Genomic DNA, 14041 nt, shown 5'->3' on the forward strand with positions numbered 1-14041 from the left:
CCCCCAATCAATACAATTTGCTAACTTGTCTTTTACCATAAACCACAAACTCTAGGTACAAAAGGTAAAGTTAAAGTTGTCTGGTATTTAGTAGACACCTTTATGCAAATCGACAAAAAAGGTTAACGTGTGATTAACCTGTAACTGTACTGACTTAAAATGTACTTATAAAGAAGTCCTAGAAATGTCATTACTCAGTAAGTACACTCTGTCACTTAAAGGTACACTATGCAGGTTTAGGTATTTAAAGGTACACTATGCAGGTTTAGGTATTTTTGGCAATTGTAGAGCCCCCTCTAGAGTCGTGATATATTTATATTTTACTCTGCTGTTGTTAATAGCAACAATTTAAAACTGAAGATGCACAGATGTCGGTAAACTCCAATATCCAAAGTGTGTGATTAACAGGGTTTTTCACTATTTAACAATGTAGCCTCATGGATAAGGTAATGTTGGGAAATATGCCACTGTGTGACACTGTGAAAACACCACATTTGATACTGTAATGTTAATTTGTAAAGTTCTGTGTAGCCTACATGTACTGTATGTGTAGAACTAGGCCTACAAGCAATATGCACCTTGTAGTGGCGCTCAACCTTGATACAGCTCTCCGGAGCGCGTAGCTGGAAAGGTGCTTAAGCCATGGCAGAATGCGCACAAGAGTTGTATATATAAGAAACGCACAGATTTTGGGGTTGCTCCTCCCAAAATGTAACTCCCTCTATCACGCATAAATGACAGATTAAAGCGAAGGGGAGAATTCAAGTGAAACTTGCTCACCCACTCCTTCTCTTGCTCAACTACTCACCCACTCCTTCCCTTGCTCAACCACTCACTCATCCACCCATTCCCTCCCTTGCTCACTCACCCACTCACTCACTCACTCACTCACTCACCCATTCCCTCCCTTGCTCACCCACTCACCCATTCCCTCGCTTGCTCACTCACTCACTCCTTTGCTCACCCATTCCCTCCCTTGCTCACCCACTCACTCACTCACTCACCCATTCCCTCCCTTGCTCACCCACTCCCTCGCTTGCTCACCCACTTACTCACTCACCCACTCCCTCCCTTGCTCACTCACTCACCCATTCCCTCCCTTGCTCACCCACTCACTCACTCACTCACCCATTCCCTCCCTTGCTCACTCACTCACCCACTCCCTCGCTTGCTCACCCACTCACTCACTCACTCACCCATTCCCTCCCTTGCTCACTCACTCACCCATTCCCTCCCTTGCTCACCCACTCACTCACTCACTCACCTACTCCCTCCCTTGCTCACTCACTCACTCCTTTGCTCACCCATTCCCTCCCTTGCTCACCCACTCCCTCGCTTGCTCACCCACTTACTCACTCACCCACTTCATCCCTTGCTCACTCACTCACTCACTCACTCACTCAGCCACTCCATCTTTCTTGCCAGCTTTTATCTTGCAGTAATATCTTCAGGTAATTAGCTGGCCGTTAAATAAAATCAGCTCTGAGAGGTTAATGCATTCAGGCCTTTTTAATACGAGGGGTCTTAAAACTCAACAGAATGGCAGAGGGGAGGCTTTGCGTTAAGTTTTTTCTGACTGAATGACTCAGCTGTTCAGTGAGGACTCGTCGCTCCCGTTCTCAACCGATATGGCCGTACAAAGCTGATGGCAAATCTCCCGGTGAGTTTGCCTGTTGCTGTAATAATAATAATAATAATAATAATAATATACATTGGAGATATTAATATTCCAAGGGTTTTGTGACCCTGAAAAATAGTGAGAGACGAGGCTTGAAGCTTACAGTGACATCTCGAACACAGAGTTATATTTCCATTTATCACGGCCTTAAGGCCCAAGGCTGGCAAGGAACAGGTCAATCAGGGGCAAATACACACACACACACACACACTCACACACACACACTTAGTAGTCCAATCCCAAATAAGGAGACAAGGATAAGGACATAACACAGGTTATAGCCAGGTGTGGAACAACTGAAGGGCACACACAATGATACAAAAGCTCAGTCAACTCCTCAACAGACACAAAATGAAATCTGAAAACAACAGAAACAGACACCAGACAATGAGGCACAGAAAAAGACAACTGACAGGATAATTAGCAATTAGCCGGGGCAGTCTGTCTGCATTAAGGGAAAGAGGACACTGCATTTTGTATTTGTTGTGGATGTACATACTCCTCTCTGTGTCTTACCTGGTACCTAAAACATCATAAAAAAAAAATATTTATAGAGTGCGGTGCCAAACGTCAGAAAGCTACACCGTAAAACCGATCTACAGAGTACAAACAAGTATAGGAACCATTCTTTGAGGATACACACAGAACAAACAGCAATAGTACCATGAGGAACAACTGACTTAAAGGTGCTCTAAGCGATGTTTGGTCATGTCACTTCTGTTGACGTTCAAACAAAACAGAGAGCTAACTTGCTATTCCCTCCCCGAGAGCTAGCTTGCTACTCACTCCCCCTCCCTCCTATGCAATTGAAACTCTCCTAAACTCGCATCTCATCTTGTGATTGGCTGGAACAGTTTGTTATGTTTTTATGGTCCAGGCTGGACCAAGTTGGGGGTTTTTTGCCATTTTTGGAGCCTAGGCTGTCCACAGAGACCACATTTTTTTTACAGTGTATTCAAGGCACAGGCAGCTAGCGGATGGTGAGGTGATGTTTGCAGTATGTGATAGAAAATGTTTTAGCTAAGAAACCACGTAACATCGCTTAGAGCACCTTTATCAACCATGGACCATATCTTCATGACTGATAACAGGCTTCATGTGAACAAGCTAGATCTGGTAAAAAAGTTTATGTATGAAATCTCTCTACGCATGTGACGGGGATGAAAAACAATATTGGATGGCAGTTATTATCGCCTCAGAGGGCACAGCATAAATAACAGACCCAATTCTGTAATGAAAACCATTGCATGGAATCAAGAAAACTTCCAATAACAATTGTCTATGAAGAAATGCCGCTGTCTTATCTGGGCCAAAGCTCAATTAAGATGGACTAGGTGAAGTAGAGAACTACCCTATGGTTAGAAGCAATTCAAATTTGTAATTCTTTTTGGAAGTCATGGACTCCACATCCTCTGGGTTAAAGAGGAGAAGGGCCATCCAACATTTCATTAGTGCACAATTTGAAATCAAGCATCTATGATGATATAGCGGTGCATTAATGCATGGACAGCTTGCACATCTGGAAAAGTACAAAAGACCTTCTTAAGTTCGCCTACAAAAACCTACCATCTTTGCCCAAACAAAGAGACTGGTATCTTGAGATTGTTTCAATGGGAAAATAATATGGGGATTTTGAATTATCGCACCTGTTAAACTCTCGCAGGGACGAAGAAATCGGAAATGCAGACATTTGCTCTACACAGTTTTGTCCTCTGCCTTTGAGTGGATACTGTGATCTTTGGTACGTGAAGAGACGCCACACTTTGATCTTTGCTACCCCAGAGCTAACTCACAATGCAACCTGCCTTAGGTAGTTAGCTAGTAGTTAACACGGATCTCCTTATATGGGCAAAGATGGCAGCTCTGGTTCCTTTTTGTAGGCAAACTTCACAAGTCTATAAACATTGATTGATATATACAAGTTTTGGGCAACATATGCTGCCATCCAGATCACATCTTTTTAAAAGAGGGCTTTGATTATTTCAGGAAAACAATGCCAAACTGCTTTCTGCACATATTGCAATAGTATGTCTTCATAGAAGAAGTGTGGTCTGCCTGCAGTCCAAGCCTGTTCATTGGTGTGTTATTAAACCAAAAACATAGTTAAGAAGACCTCAGAATGTTGAGCAGTTGAAATCCCATATCAAGCAAGAATGGGGCAACTTTTCATTCTCAAAACTCCAGCAACTGTGTATTTTATTTCATGTATACAGTAAATAAAAATATTCTGTTACTTATACGCTGGTCATAATCTCATCCACGTGTTCTCTACCATTACTCAGTTAAGCAATTAGCCTCAAGAGGTGCCCTAAGAAATTTCTAGCCTTAAAGGCTCCATATATGTGTGTGCTGTATGCTTTACTCGTGTGTTCGTTTTACTTCTGTTTGTGTGCACAGATTATTCACAGAAGTGTGTGGGTGAACAGAAATTGGGCTGATGAAAGATCAGAAAGATTTGCATCAGTGGCATTCTTCCTCAAGGTGATTGGGCCTAAGTGCTTGTTTGTTGAGATAGAAGGGGCACTGAGAGCAGCCATATCCTACTAGGAGGGTTGGCACCTTCATGTGTGTTAGGTCGGCCTTTGGGTAAATGTCACTGATGTCGGTTGTTAGGGGTTACATCCTTCGATGTCATACGATGCAAAACAGGTGATGTGCTCATCTTCATTCCTGTCATACCATACTTGGAGATGTAAGCTGTACGAATGCTCTATAAGAAGTTTGTCTTTTCTGTGGAACCTCAGACTGCGTCTGGTAGCAACACGACGTGGGTCTCCGGTGCCGTGAATAAAGCTCTCTGAGATTTGACTACTGACTGGCTGAGACTTTGTTCAACTGATTGCTAAAATCCTAGACCAATAGAGGCCGTAGGTTCCAGTGATTTAGGGCAGCCATGGCCTACTGGTTAGCGCTTCGGACTTGTAACCGGAGGGCTGCCGGTTCGAACCCCGACCAGTAGGCACGGCTGAAGTGCCCTTGAGCAAGGCACCTAACCCCTCACTGCTCCCCGAGCGCTGCTGTTGTTGCAGGCAGCTCATTGTGCCGGGATTAGTGTGTGCTTCACCTCACTGTGTGCTGAGTGTGTTTCACTAATTCACAGATTGGGATAAATGCAGAGACCAAATTTCCCTCACGGGATCAAAAGAGTATATATACTTATACTTATTTCAGAACAACTAAGCGTTGTTAGGCACAACGCACAGCGGGGTACCTACAGAGTCAAGTGGCTTATTGCTTTTCTATAAGGATTACTACATGATATACCTGGCCAGATTTCATAAAATAAATGCACAGCAACAAGAAATCTAACAATTTATTCTTAGATAATATTTTTTCCGCCAAGAAATATATTTCCTCTATCAGAAAGGTTGCCAAGAAACGCAGACGCAAACGAGACTCTAATTGTTGTATCAATTTATGGTGGTGCAGTAATATAGAACGAAATGTGGTCAAGGTGAAGGGTTGTGATATGTTTTACAATGGCATCAAACACAATTCAGCCAGTCATAATCAAGGACCGGAACTAACCATTTTAGAATACTAAGGGGGAAGATCATGCAGTAACGGAGTTACACATTTTATCCTGAGAATATTTCCTATACTATACATTTTTGGGCTTAATGCCATTGAGTGGGGGGGACTGCTTTCATGATAACCGAGTTACAGTAACAAAGTTACAGAACAGCATATTTGAAAGGTTTCCTAAAAACCCTTTCACTAGTGCACATTCCTGAATTTGCATAAAGACATACAAGCATAATACATAAAAGCATAATAGAAGAGCATGTTTGGAGAGGTCTCTGGCCATGGTCCTGAAGGGCTTTGCGGAATCGTGCCGGAGTTGACTGCGCAGGCAGGAGTCGGGCAGGATTCCGCCATACACCCCCTTATTCTTTAACTATGGAAGACGGGAGGCGTAAGGGGAGGTGGTGGGTTGCGAGCGGAGTAACACCGATGCTGCAACTTCGACAGGTAGACTGTGAATAAGTAACCTGAATGATTGAAGCAGGAGGCATGACAAATTCTGTCACGCTCTTCCCGAACTTCCGTTTGTAAACACCACATACTGTCTGAGCAGTGCCATTTCAAAAGAACCAATGCAAAAACCTTGTAAGCCCAAACAACAGCAGTGATGGCCTAATAAAAAGCATGTTTAGTAGTGGTTAAATAGATAGGAGTCGTTCATGTTGTTGTTTTGGGGCCAACTCCTCTTGACCCTGTCAAAGTGTCCTTGAGCAAGAAACAGAAACCCAACCCCTCCTGCTGTTCTGGTTTGTGTCTTTGTCGTCAATGAGTGAATGTGTGAATGACTAATGGTAAATCAGTACTCTTAAGTGCTTTAAGTGCTCAAAAGTCCATTTGTCACAGGATCTCAGACCTGGACCACAGAAATACTAAGAATTATTTCGCCGGATGACTAATGGGAAAGACAGGTGCGTCTATTTGTCCTTCACATGACCGTAAAGCATGACGATGGATTTGAAGATGATACCAAATCTAGGCGCCTATAGGTGCATTCCTCCCTTCATGTTGTTGCTTTTAAGATAGGATATATAGGATAGATAGGATATATAGGATAGATAGGATAGTTTCCATGATAATACTTTGCATGTTACCCCTGCTATTTGTCCCGCTATTTACCTGGTCTGTGGGTTGACCTCTTCGTTATGTGCTCGATTAGCAACACAGTATCATAACAGACACAAACAGCACATATCTGGACAACAGATAGTGTCTCAATGGGTGACTGCCCTCACACAGGCTATCACATCTTCTCCAGCCTGCTGAAAACCAGAAAGCCCAGTTTGCCCACCTCAATATGTGCAACTCTACAAGTTGCCAGAGCCGAGGACTTTATCGTCTCTGCCCTGAGTTTCGCATAAGTAATCTTTGCCTAAACTATGGTATTGCCATTTTCTTACCATATACTAAGATCAATGACTATAATTTTGTTATAACGATAGTTTGTGGCCTACAACATTATGTGGGTCTGTCAGTGTAGATGTAGATGCTGCTATTCCTTAAAGGAGAATTCCGGTGTGATATTGACCTAAAGTGTATTGAAACATGATACCGAGTGTGAACGTATGTCTCATAGCCCATCTCGACTTGTCCCCTGCACTCCAAAATCTGGCGCTAGTTAGCCGATGCTACCAACAACTTTTTCAGTAGTGGTGCTTCGGCATCGGGCTAGCCATGCAAATAAATCACTGTTTTACACCCATTTACGAGGCTCAATGTATCTCCACACTTCATTGGTAGACTTCCTAGGGCCCTGACATTTAAAACGAGACATTGAGAACTTTGAAAAAGCACTGGTAGTTTACTTACAAGACGATTTATACAGACAGTATCTTCACGAAGTGTAACGTTTGCAGCCATCTTGAATTTAGTCACGATAAGTCGAGCAACGAGTAAGAATGAACAGGTATGATAAGGGATCAGATTCCAAAAATAATTCAGTGGAAATGCATGGATTCCAGTTTCTTCCAGTAGCAGCAACTGGAATCCATGCATTTCCACTGAATTATTTTTGGAATCTGATCCCTTATCATAGCTGTTCATTCTTACTCGTTGCTCGACTTATCGTGACTAAATTCAAGATGGCTGCAAACGCTAAACTTCGTGAAGATACTGTCTGTATAAATCGTCTTGTAAGTAAACTACCAGTGCTTTTTCAAAGTTCTCAATGTCTCGTTTTAAATGTCAGGGCCCTCGGAAGTCTACCAATGAAGTGTGGAGATACATTGAGCCTCGTAAATGGGTGTAAAACAGTGATTTATTTGCATGGCTAGCCCGATGCCGAAGCACCACTATTGAAAAAGATGTTGGTAGCATCGGCTAACTAGCGCCAGATTTTGGAGTGCAGGGGACAAGCCGAGATGGGCTATGAGACATACGTTCACACTCGGTATCATGTTTCGATACACTTTAGGTCAATATCACACCGGAATTCTCCTTTAAGAGTAAAAGCTACACAATTTTACCTTTACCGTTCTTCTACTTTAAAATAATGGCTTGCCACACTGACTCACAATAACAAGAATGGAGTCTCTATTAGATTGCCGATGCGCATCCAGAACGCCTTGTATTGCACTATGTAACGTTGTTGTGGGTAGGACCATGCCCTTTTTGTCAGTTTTGGATGAATTTGGTACCCCTTATGGGTATCCAGTACTTTGACAATTGATTAAAGGGGGAATTCCTACATTGTGTTACCTTACAGATGACAGAATGGTTGAACAGAGTATTTTGCCTCTAAGGTTAAGCACTGGTTCTGTCAAGAAAATAGCCCAGATGCTATTTCACAAGCCCATTTACGACCCTATAATTAGGCTGGGGAATAAAATGGCCCATTTTAGCAGATATCTAGTGAACCCTTATGCATACCCATGAATAATGGCAATGACTGTTCACAACAGGCTCAACTGAAATTGATTGTGTACATGTTGTTGCTATGATACATTATATTTAGCTAAATAGTTAGCTCCCTGACTTAGCTAAGGCAGGCAGCTAAGCAACGACCCTTTGTAAAAAAAAAAACATGTCAAAAGTTAACTATTTTGTAACTTTGAGCACCTCACATTTTTAGAAGCCTTGCTTTTTCTTTTGCTTGCACACATCTTTTATAAAAGTGAGGTATGTTCCAGTGGTGAGTCGCATCGTTCCATAGGGAAACAATTGAATTTGAGCACCTGGAAGTGAATAAACCGTGAAAAAAAACGCCAGCGATCGTACAGGATTTCAAGCCCATCGCATTTTTTTAAGCCCATCAATCATCTCCTCACAACCACTAGCTGCCCATTCCATAAATAGCACTGTACACACTGACTGTAAAAAAAACCCAGTCTCTGTAAGCAGTCCAGGCTCCAAAAACTGGAAACAGACAAAGTGGGGGTCAGCCTGTCCCCCAAACAAAAACAAAATACGGTGTGGAGTTTCTCTGGGGATACTGAAGAGAGGGTGAGCTACCTCTTTGGTATGTTTCATTTGGTCCTCGGTTAAAATATTGTAACGTAGCTTCACACAGGTTCCAAAATAATCAGCTTGACAGCCATTTATCTCACAACATGCACAAGCATTGCTGTCACATACATCCTTACTGAACTGATATGGTATTTATGGACCCTTTCAAGAAAGTTCCATTATCAGCATCATAGTGGACCCTTTCAAGAGAGTTCCATTATCAGCATCATAGTGGACCCTTTCAAGAGAGTTCCATTATCAGCATCATAGTTGGCCCCACAAGACTTCCTTTTGAACATTCCATATGTTATCTTAATGCAGAGGAAGTAGATTGGGGCCCAAATAGAACGTTCAAGCATTGTTTTTGTTTACCTTGTTGAAAGGGTCCATAGGTGGACGCAGAACAAGGGGTGAAGGGTGACACATAACCACCCACCCAACGACAAGGAATAACATTCTCTGATACACGTTATTCATAACCCGCACCACTGATACATGAACACACACTGTATACTCGTGAGCATAACACATATATAACCACAGTTAATAACTGCATTGCACCCTGGGAACATTAACACAGAACACAACGGCTTGACCACCCACATGCACGTTACAATATAATGTATGTTGTTTTGAACAAATGCGTCTGCTAATAAATTTAAATATAAACATAAACAAACACGACTTCCTGTGCAATTGTTGACTGCACCTTTAAGGAAGATCTTGGAGTAGAAAGATCTGACATTCAGGGTCCACACTCTGCACATTAACATCCACATTATCATTAATATGAAATGAAATCGGCATTTCATGATGTATCAAGGATGAGTGATATCATTATTATCCCCAGAGGCTATTTGTTATACAGTCAGCACTATCCATTCTAATATCAGCAGAACAAAAAGAACAAGAGCAGTCAGGCGGATACCAACACTCGCCCCTGTCACACTCTGAGTTTTTTAAAGGCCAACAGCAGCTGGGATAACAACTTCTACAAGGGGTGGCCAGGATCATCCAGAATTGACTGGGCTTCCTTCAACATCCTGACCTTGTTCCTGTGTAAATTTGTTCAAGTTTGTAGCTGCAAATTTCCTACACATCTTAATGATACCCTGAAACCTTTATATTTTGGAGTTATACAGTAAAGTTGCCATCCTACTTTCCCAAATGAATGCAGCCTTGCCTAGCCTGCTGTCACCACCACCAAAACGTTGTCTATTTGCACCAGGGTCGGGTAACTCTCCACAGCATAAGGATAACTGCCACTGGTCAGAGAGTGAAAGGACACTGAGCCAAATTAAATAAGCTCAAAATGTGCTTCCTATCCCATGCTGAGAACTGAGCTGACAAAGACTTTGACTAGAGTGGCATAGCTGAGCAGCCTTATTCAAGCTAATGGCTGAATTAAGCTTAAAACAAAACCATCAGAAAGAGACAGAACTGAGGGAGTCATGCCTCTCTCTGCATGGAAATGTGTCTAACTGAATATTAGTCTGATTTACCAGAAAATGTAACTTTAGCAAAGAAGGAAATTCCTTACAGGAAATTTGTGAGGGGTCTTTGTATTTACTGGAAAGTGCCCTGATATATTCCAGATGTGTTCTGGTATAAACAAAGGGATCACAGTCTACAGAAACTAGACTCACTCACGTTTCCTACAGTCCACCACTGCGACTGCCGATAATCCAAAATAAAGACAAACCATCAAAAAGCTCAGAGGAAACTTTGAGAACAAGGTTATATTTACAAACTACCTCCTCTTAAAATCATATCCAGGGAAAAAAGATTATTTTGCATTGAGAAGAGCCTTGCTCAATGAATTGTTTTAGACGTTTTACCATCTTTTTGTGGTATTGAAACCATCATCATATTATTCTCTGTGTACTCAGATTATTTGATCTCATTATCAAACACAGCACTAAGTACTCCACAAAGCTGGTATTAGAGAACCTACTTCAAACAATTTGACTTTAGCATTCTATTGCACTTTTTTCTGGTACGAGGTCAGAAAATGATGGATAATATTTGGAAGGGAAGTGAGACATTTCAGTTATCTAATTTACAAGTTATCTGGAACACAGCATTTGTCTACTGTGTTTTACATGAACAGCCGTGGAGAACGCACATCTCCCACCTGTCCCTGCTGTATGTGACTGACTTAAAGGTAAACTATGCACTATTGGCAATTTCCTTACTGTTTTCTCAGTTTTTGCTTCTTTTTCGCTGGCTCTGTCATGACGAATGTCTGAGAAACTCCGTGTATGTTTATTTAAATGCAGTAAAGCAGTTCGTTACACTCGTTATATTTCCTGACACTGAGGCCGTCGGCCCGCCGGCCCACAGTAAGGATGGTTTTTCCGCTCACAGGCGCAGGGGGAAGCGACACGGCCACCATTCAACCCGAAAAAAGTCATATAACCATTCCAATGACTCTGAAGCTGTTAAATGAAGGTAAATTAAGCTAAAAAAAATGCATATTAAGCTAAAAAACCTGCATAGTGTGCCTTTAAGTCATCAGTTCCACCACGCCTGATTGGCTGAACACATTTTATTTAGAACATTTTAATCACACTAACATTCAACAAGTGTGTTTGGAGTAGACACAGATGGGGGATGTTGCGATATGGACCCTTCAACTACATAAACAAATAGCATTCCTAAGGCATTACTGAAGGCACAGAAAACTAAGTCGAGCTAATGGTAACTCAGGGATAAACAAGAATAAGAGTTGACATTTTGTAGAGCACTACATCATATTATCTGTACTGATTTCTCAATGAAGGTCTATAAGGGTGAGGACAGGAGAAGGAGTGAGATCTCCTGCCTTGAGGCGTACAGGACGCCATTAAATCAAAAGCAGCCATGCCTACTCTTTCATCAGGAGTTAGGCCAACAGTCAGCCAAGAGTTATAGACACCAGACCACGTGCCGCTTTGTGAAATTAGATGAACATAGTCACAAATGCCCTGAATCATTTGCACGCTTACATGTAATGAAACAAATCTGTCTCGATATTTGTTGTGTATGCCTCTGGTAAACGGAGTCTCTTTCAGGTGGAAAAGAGGCGGTGATGCCCTGCCAGCGGGACAGCTTGGGTAAGTTGCCAGCCCGCTGCCACATAAAACACACACACACACACACACACACACACACTTCGAGGTAGAAACTGACAACTTCTGTCCCAGTGGCAGATGGAGGAGGATAGTTTCAATCAGTGACACATATGTGCCCCTCTCTAGGTGAGACTTCTAAAGCCTGTAACCAATAAGCCAGATGGCAGAGGCTCACCATTAGCCTCCTGTCAATCACAGCCTGGGACTCATAAATTAATACAATTATTTTTAGCCATTATAAATGTATATTCATATTGCCCTGTGGGTCAGAGTGTTGCTTGAAACTATTATAGGCCTACAGCTTGGAAACAGTCAAAAATGGATGGAGCACAAGAGGCTACTTGTTTTCACACTGTGTTGGAAAAGAAACAGACCTGGAACTGGAATCTCTCTGGAATCTTTCTGACTTAATAATTCATTATATTTACATTCATTAATATACAATTAAGTATACTGTCGAAATAATAGTGTGTGTGTGTGTGTGTGTGTGTGTGGAGGGGGTGCTTCGGGTCAGGTGTAATCAGGATGGACATGCACAACGCAGGACAGGCACTACACTAACCTATGGTTCCACTGTAACACACACACACACACACACACGCACACACACAATTGTCGCTCACCTTCCGTTGAGAAGTGCAAGTAGCTCCCCTGCGTGGTACAGGTCGTTCCGTGTCACGCGGCTGAATCGAAAGGAATTGAGGTTGCAGAAGGTGATGGCGGGGAAAACCATCAGCGGCGCGGTGACTTCGTCCAGTTTAGTAATATGTGGGTACTCGAAGTAGAACTGTACTCTGTCGATGCACACCATCAGCAGCACGCTGACGGAGCCCATGAAGAAGAGGATCCACAAACAGCGCTTGATGCAGATTCGCTCGTATGTAAACATGTGCGAGATGCCATGCAGCGTGGACCTGCTGGCGAAAACTTCAATGGGAGGTGGTTGCTCGCAGTCCATCTCCTCCGAATCTGTCTTCAGGTCCATGGCTGCCGTCGATCCGACTGCGTGAACGCGGGTGTACTGAAGAAGGGGAATGTTCGAGCCTTTGGGATGCAAACTACCAGACAAGCAAGTTCACGCCCTTTCACGCGCGTCTTTTAGTGGTCAGTCAAAGTATGAAGACAGTTGACGCACTGCCATACACAACAGTTTGAAACATTAAAATACAAAACCCAAATAAACGTATATTCACAACAGTTCACTTCAAAAATCGTAGGCTATTGGGCAAAACAGCACTGGCAATAGCTTGTCAATAGCTTGTCTATAGGCTATTCTGGTGACAATGTTAGCAGAGTCTCTCTTTAGTCTGAAACACCTGTCAAGTGAATCAGTCAATCCTTTTGACAACAGCAAATTTCCAGATACCTTCCCAGTGTCTCAACTTTAGGCAACAAGCCACCTTGCTTCACTGATAACTTCTGTTTACAAAAACACTGAACGCACAAAGTAGCATTTAGAGAAAATGGTTGTGTTTATGAACCAATACCACGAGGTTGTATCCTCCACTATGACGGACTAAGCTGAAGTGTCTCAGGTGCACATTTGTTACAATGCGAGTTAAAGATCCACACAAGAGAGAAGATTTGCAAAAAGGTAAAACAAGGCGACGTGCGCTGTCCCAAATCCCGATCTTCCTGTGAACGGCACAGACAACCACACCAAAAACAGTTGCAGGCTACTTTTATCTAAAAGAGGTACCACAATATTAAGATACTATCCTCTTCTTCGAACAGGCGACACGGTAGATGCGCACACGGCACAGTGTCTCAGTGGACATAATCCAAGTTCCGCGCTTCACACAAAACAGAGCCCCAGTAGATGAAATCGGTTATCTCCACGCTTCAGTTAATAATGTTGCGAAAAGAGATGTACTGGACCGCGCGTGGTTTCTGTGCTATCTCCAAGTCGCGTCTGTGGTCACGTTAAATTTGCCATTATCATTCACTTGCAACCGATGCGATTTTTAAAACCAACCAAACGTTTGCTCAAATGCGACGAACCTAACAGTTTACATCACAGGCAATTCGTTCTCAGGGAGAAACTCGGAGAGAGCTGAGACAGACCACCACCACTGTCGCGGCTATTTTTTTAAGGATCGTTCGTCAGAGAGAAAAGGGAGGGGGTCTTTGGAGGAAAAAAGAGAGAGGGGTTGGGACGCAGCGGAGGCAAGCGGGGGGAGAAGGGGAGACACTGCGCCGTTTTGATTCCCAGGCTTTATGCTGACGTGGACGGCAAACGGTGGAAGTGCCTGCGGGTTTAATACAATGGATGTGTTTGCTGTGA

At 42.8% G+C, this 14041-nt stretch overlaps 1 protein-coding gene across 1 annotated transcript in view; it reads right to left on the minus strand.

Annotated features, from left to right (window-relative positions):
* asic1b (acid-sensing (proton-gated) ion channel 1b) overlaps window positions 1-13815 on the minus strand; it is a 219240-nt gene extending 205425 nt beyond the window's left edge. Inside the window, exon 1 of the mRNA XM_042090129.1 lies at window positions 12381-13815. Coding sequence (XP_041946063.1) covers window positions 12381-12742 — 362 coding nt within the window. The 5' untranslated portion in view covers window positions 12743-13815. The remainder of the gene's footprint in view (window positions 1-12380) is intronic.
* Window positions 13816-14041: the final 226 nt, after the last annotated feature.

The sequence above is a fragment of the Alosa sapidissima genome, chromosome 4, assembly GCF_018492685.1.
Source record: "Alosa sapidissima isolate fAloSap1 chromosome 4, fAloSap1.pri, whole genome shotgun sequence".
Taxonomy (NCBI): Eukaryota; Metazoa; Chordata; class Actinopteri; order Clupeiformes; family Clupeidae; genus Alosa; species Alosa sapidissima.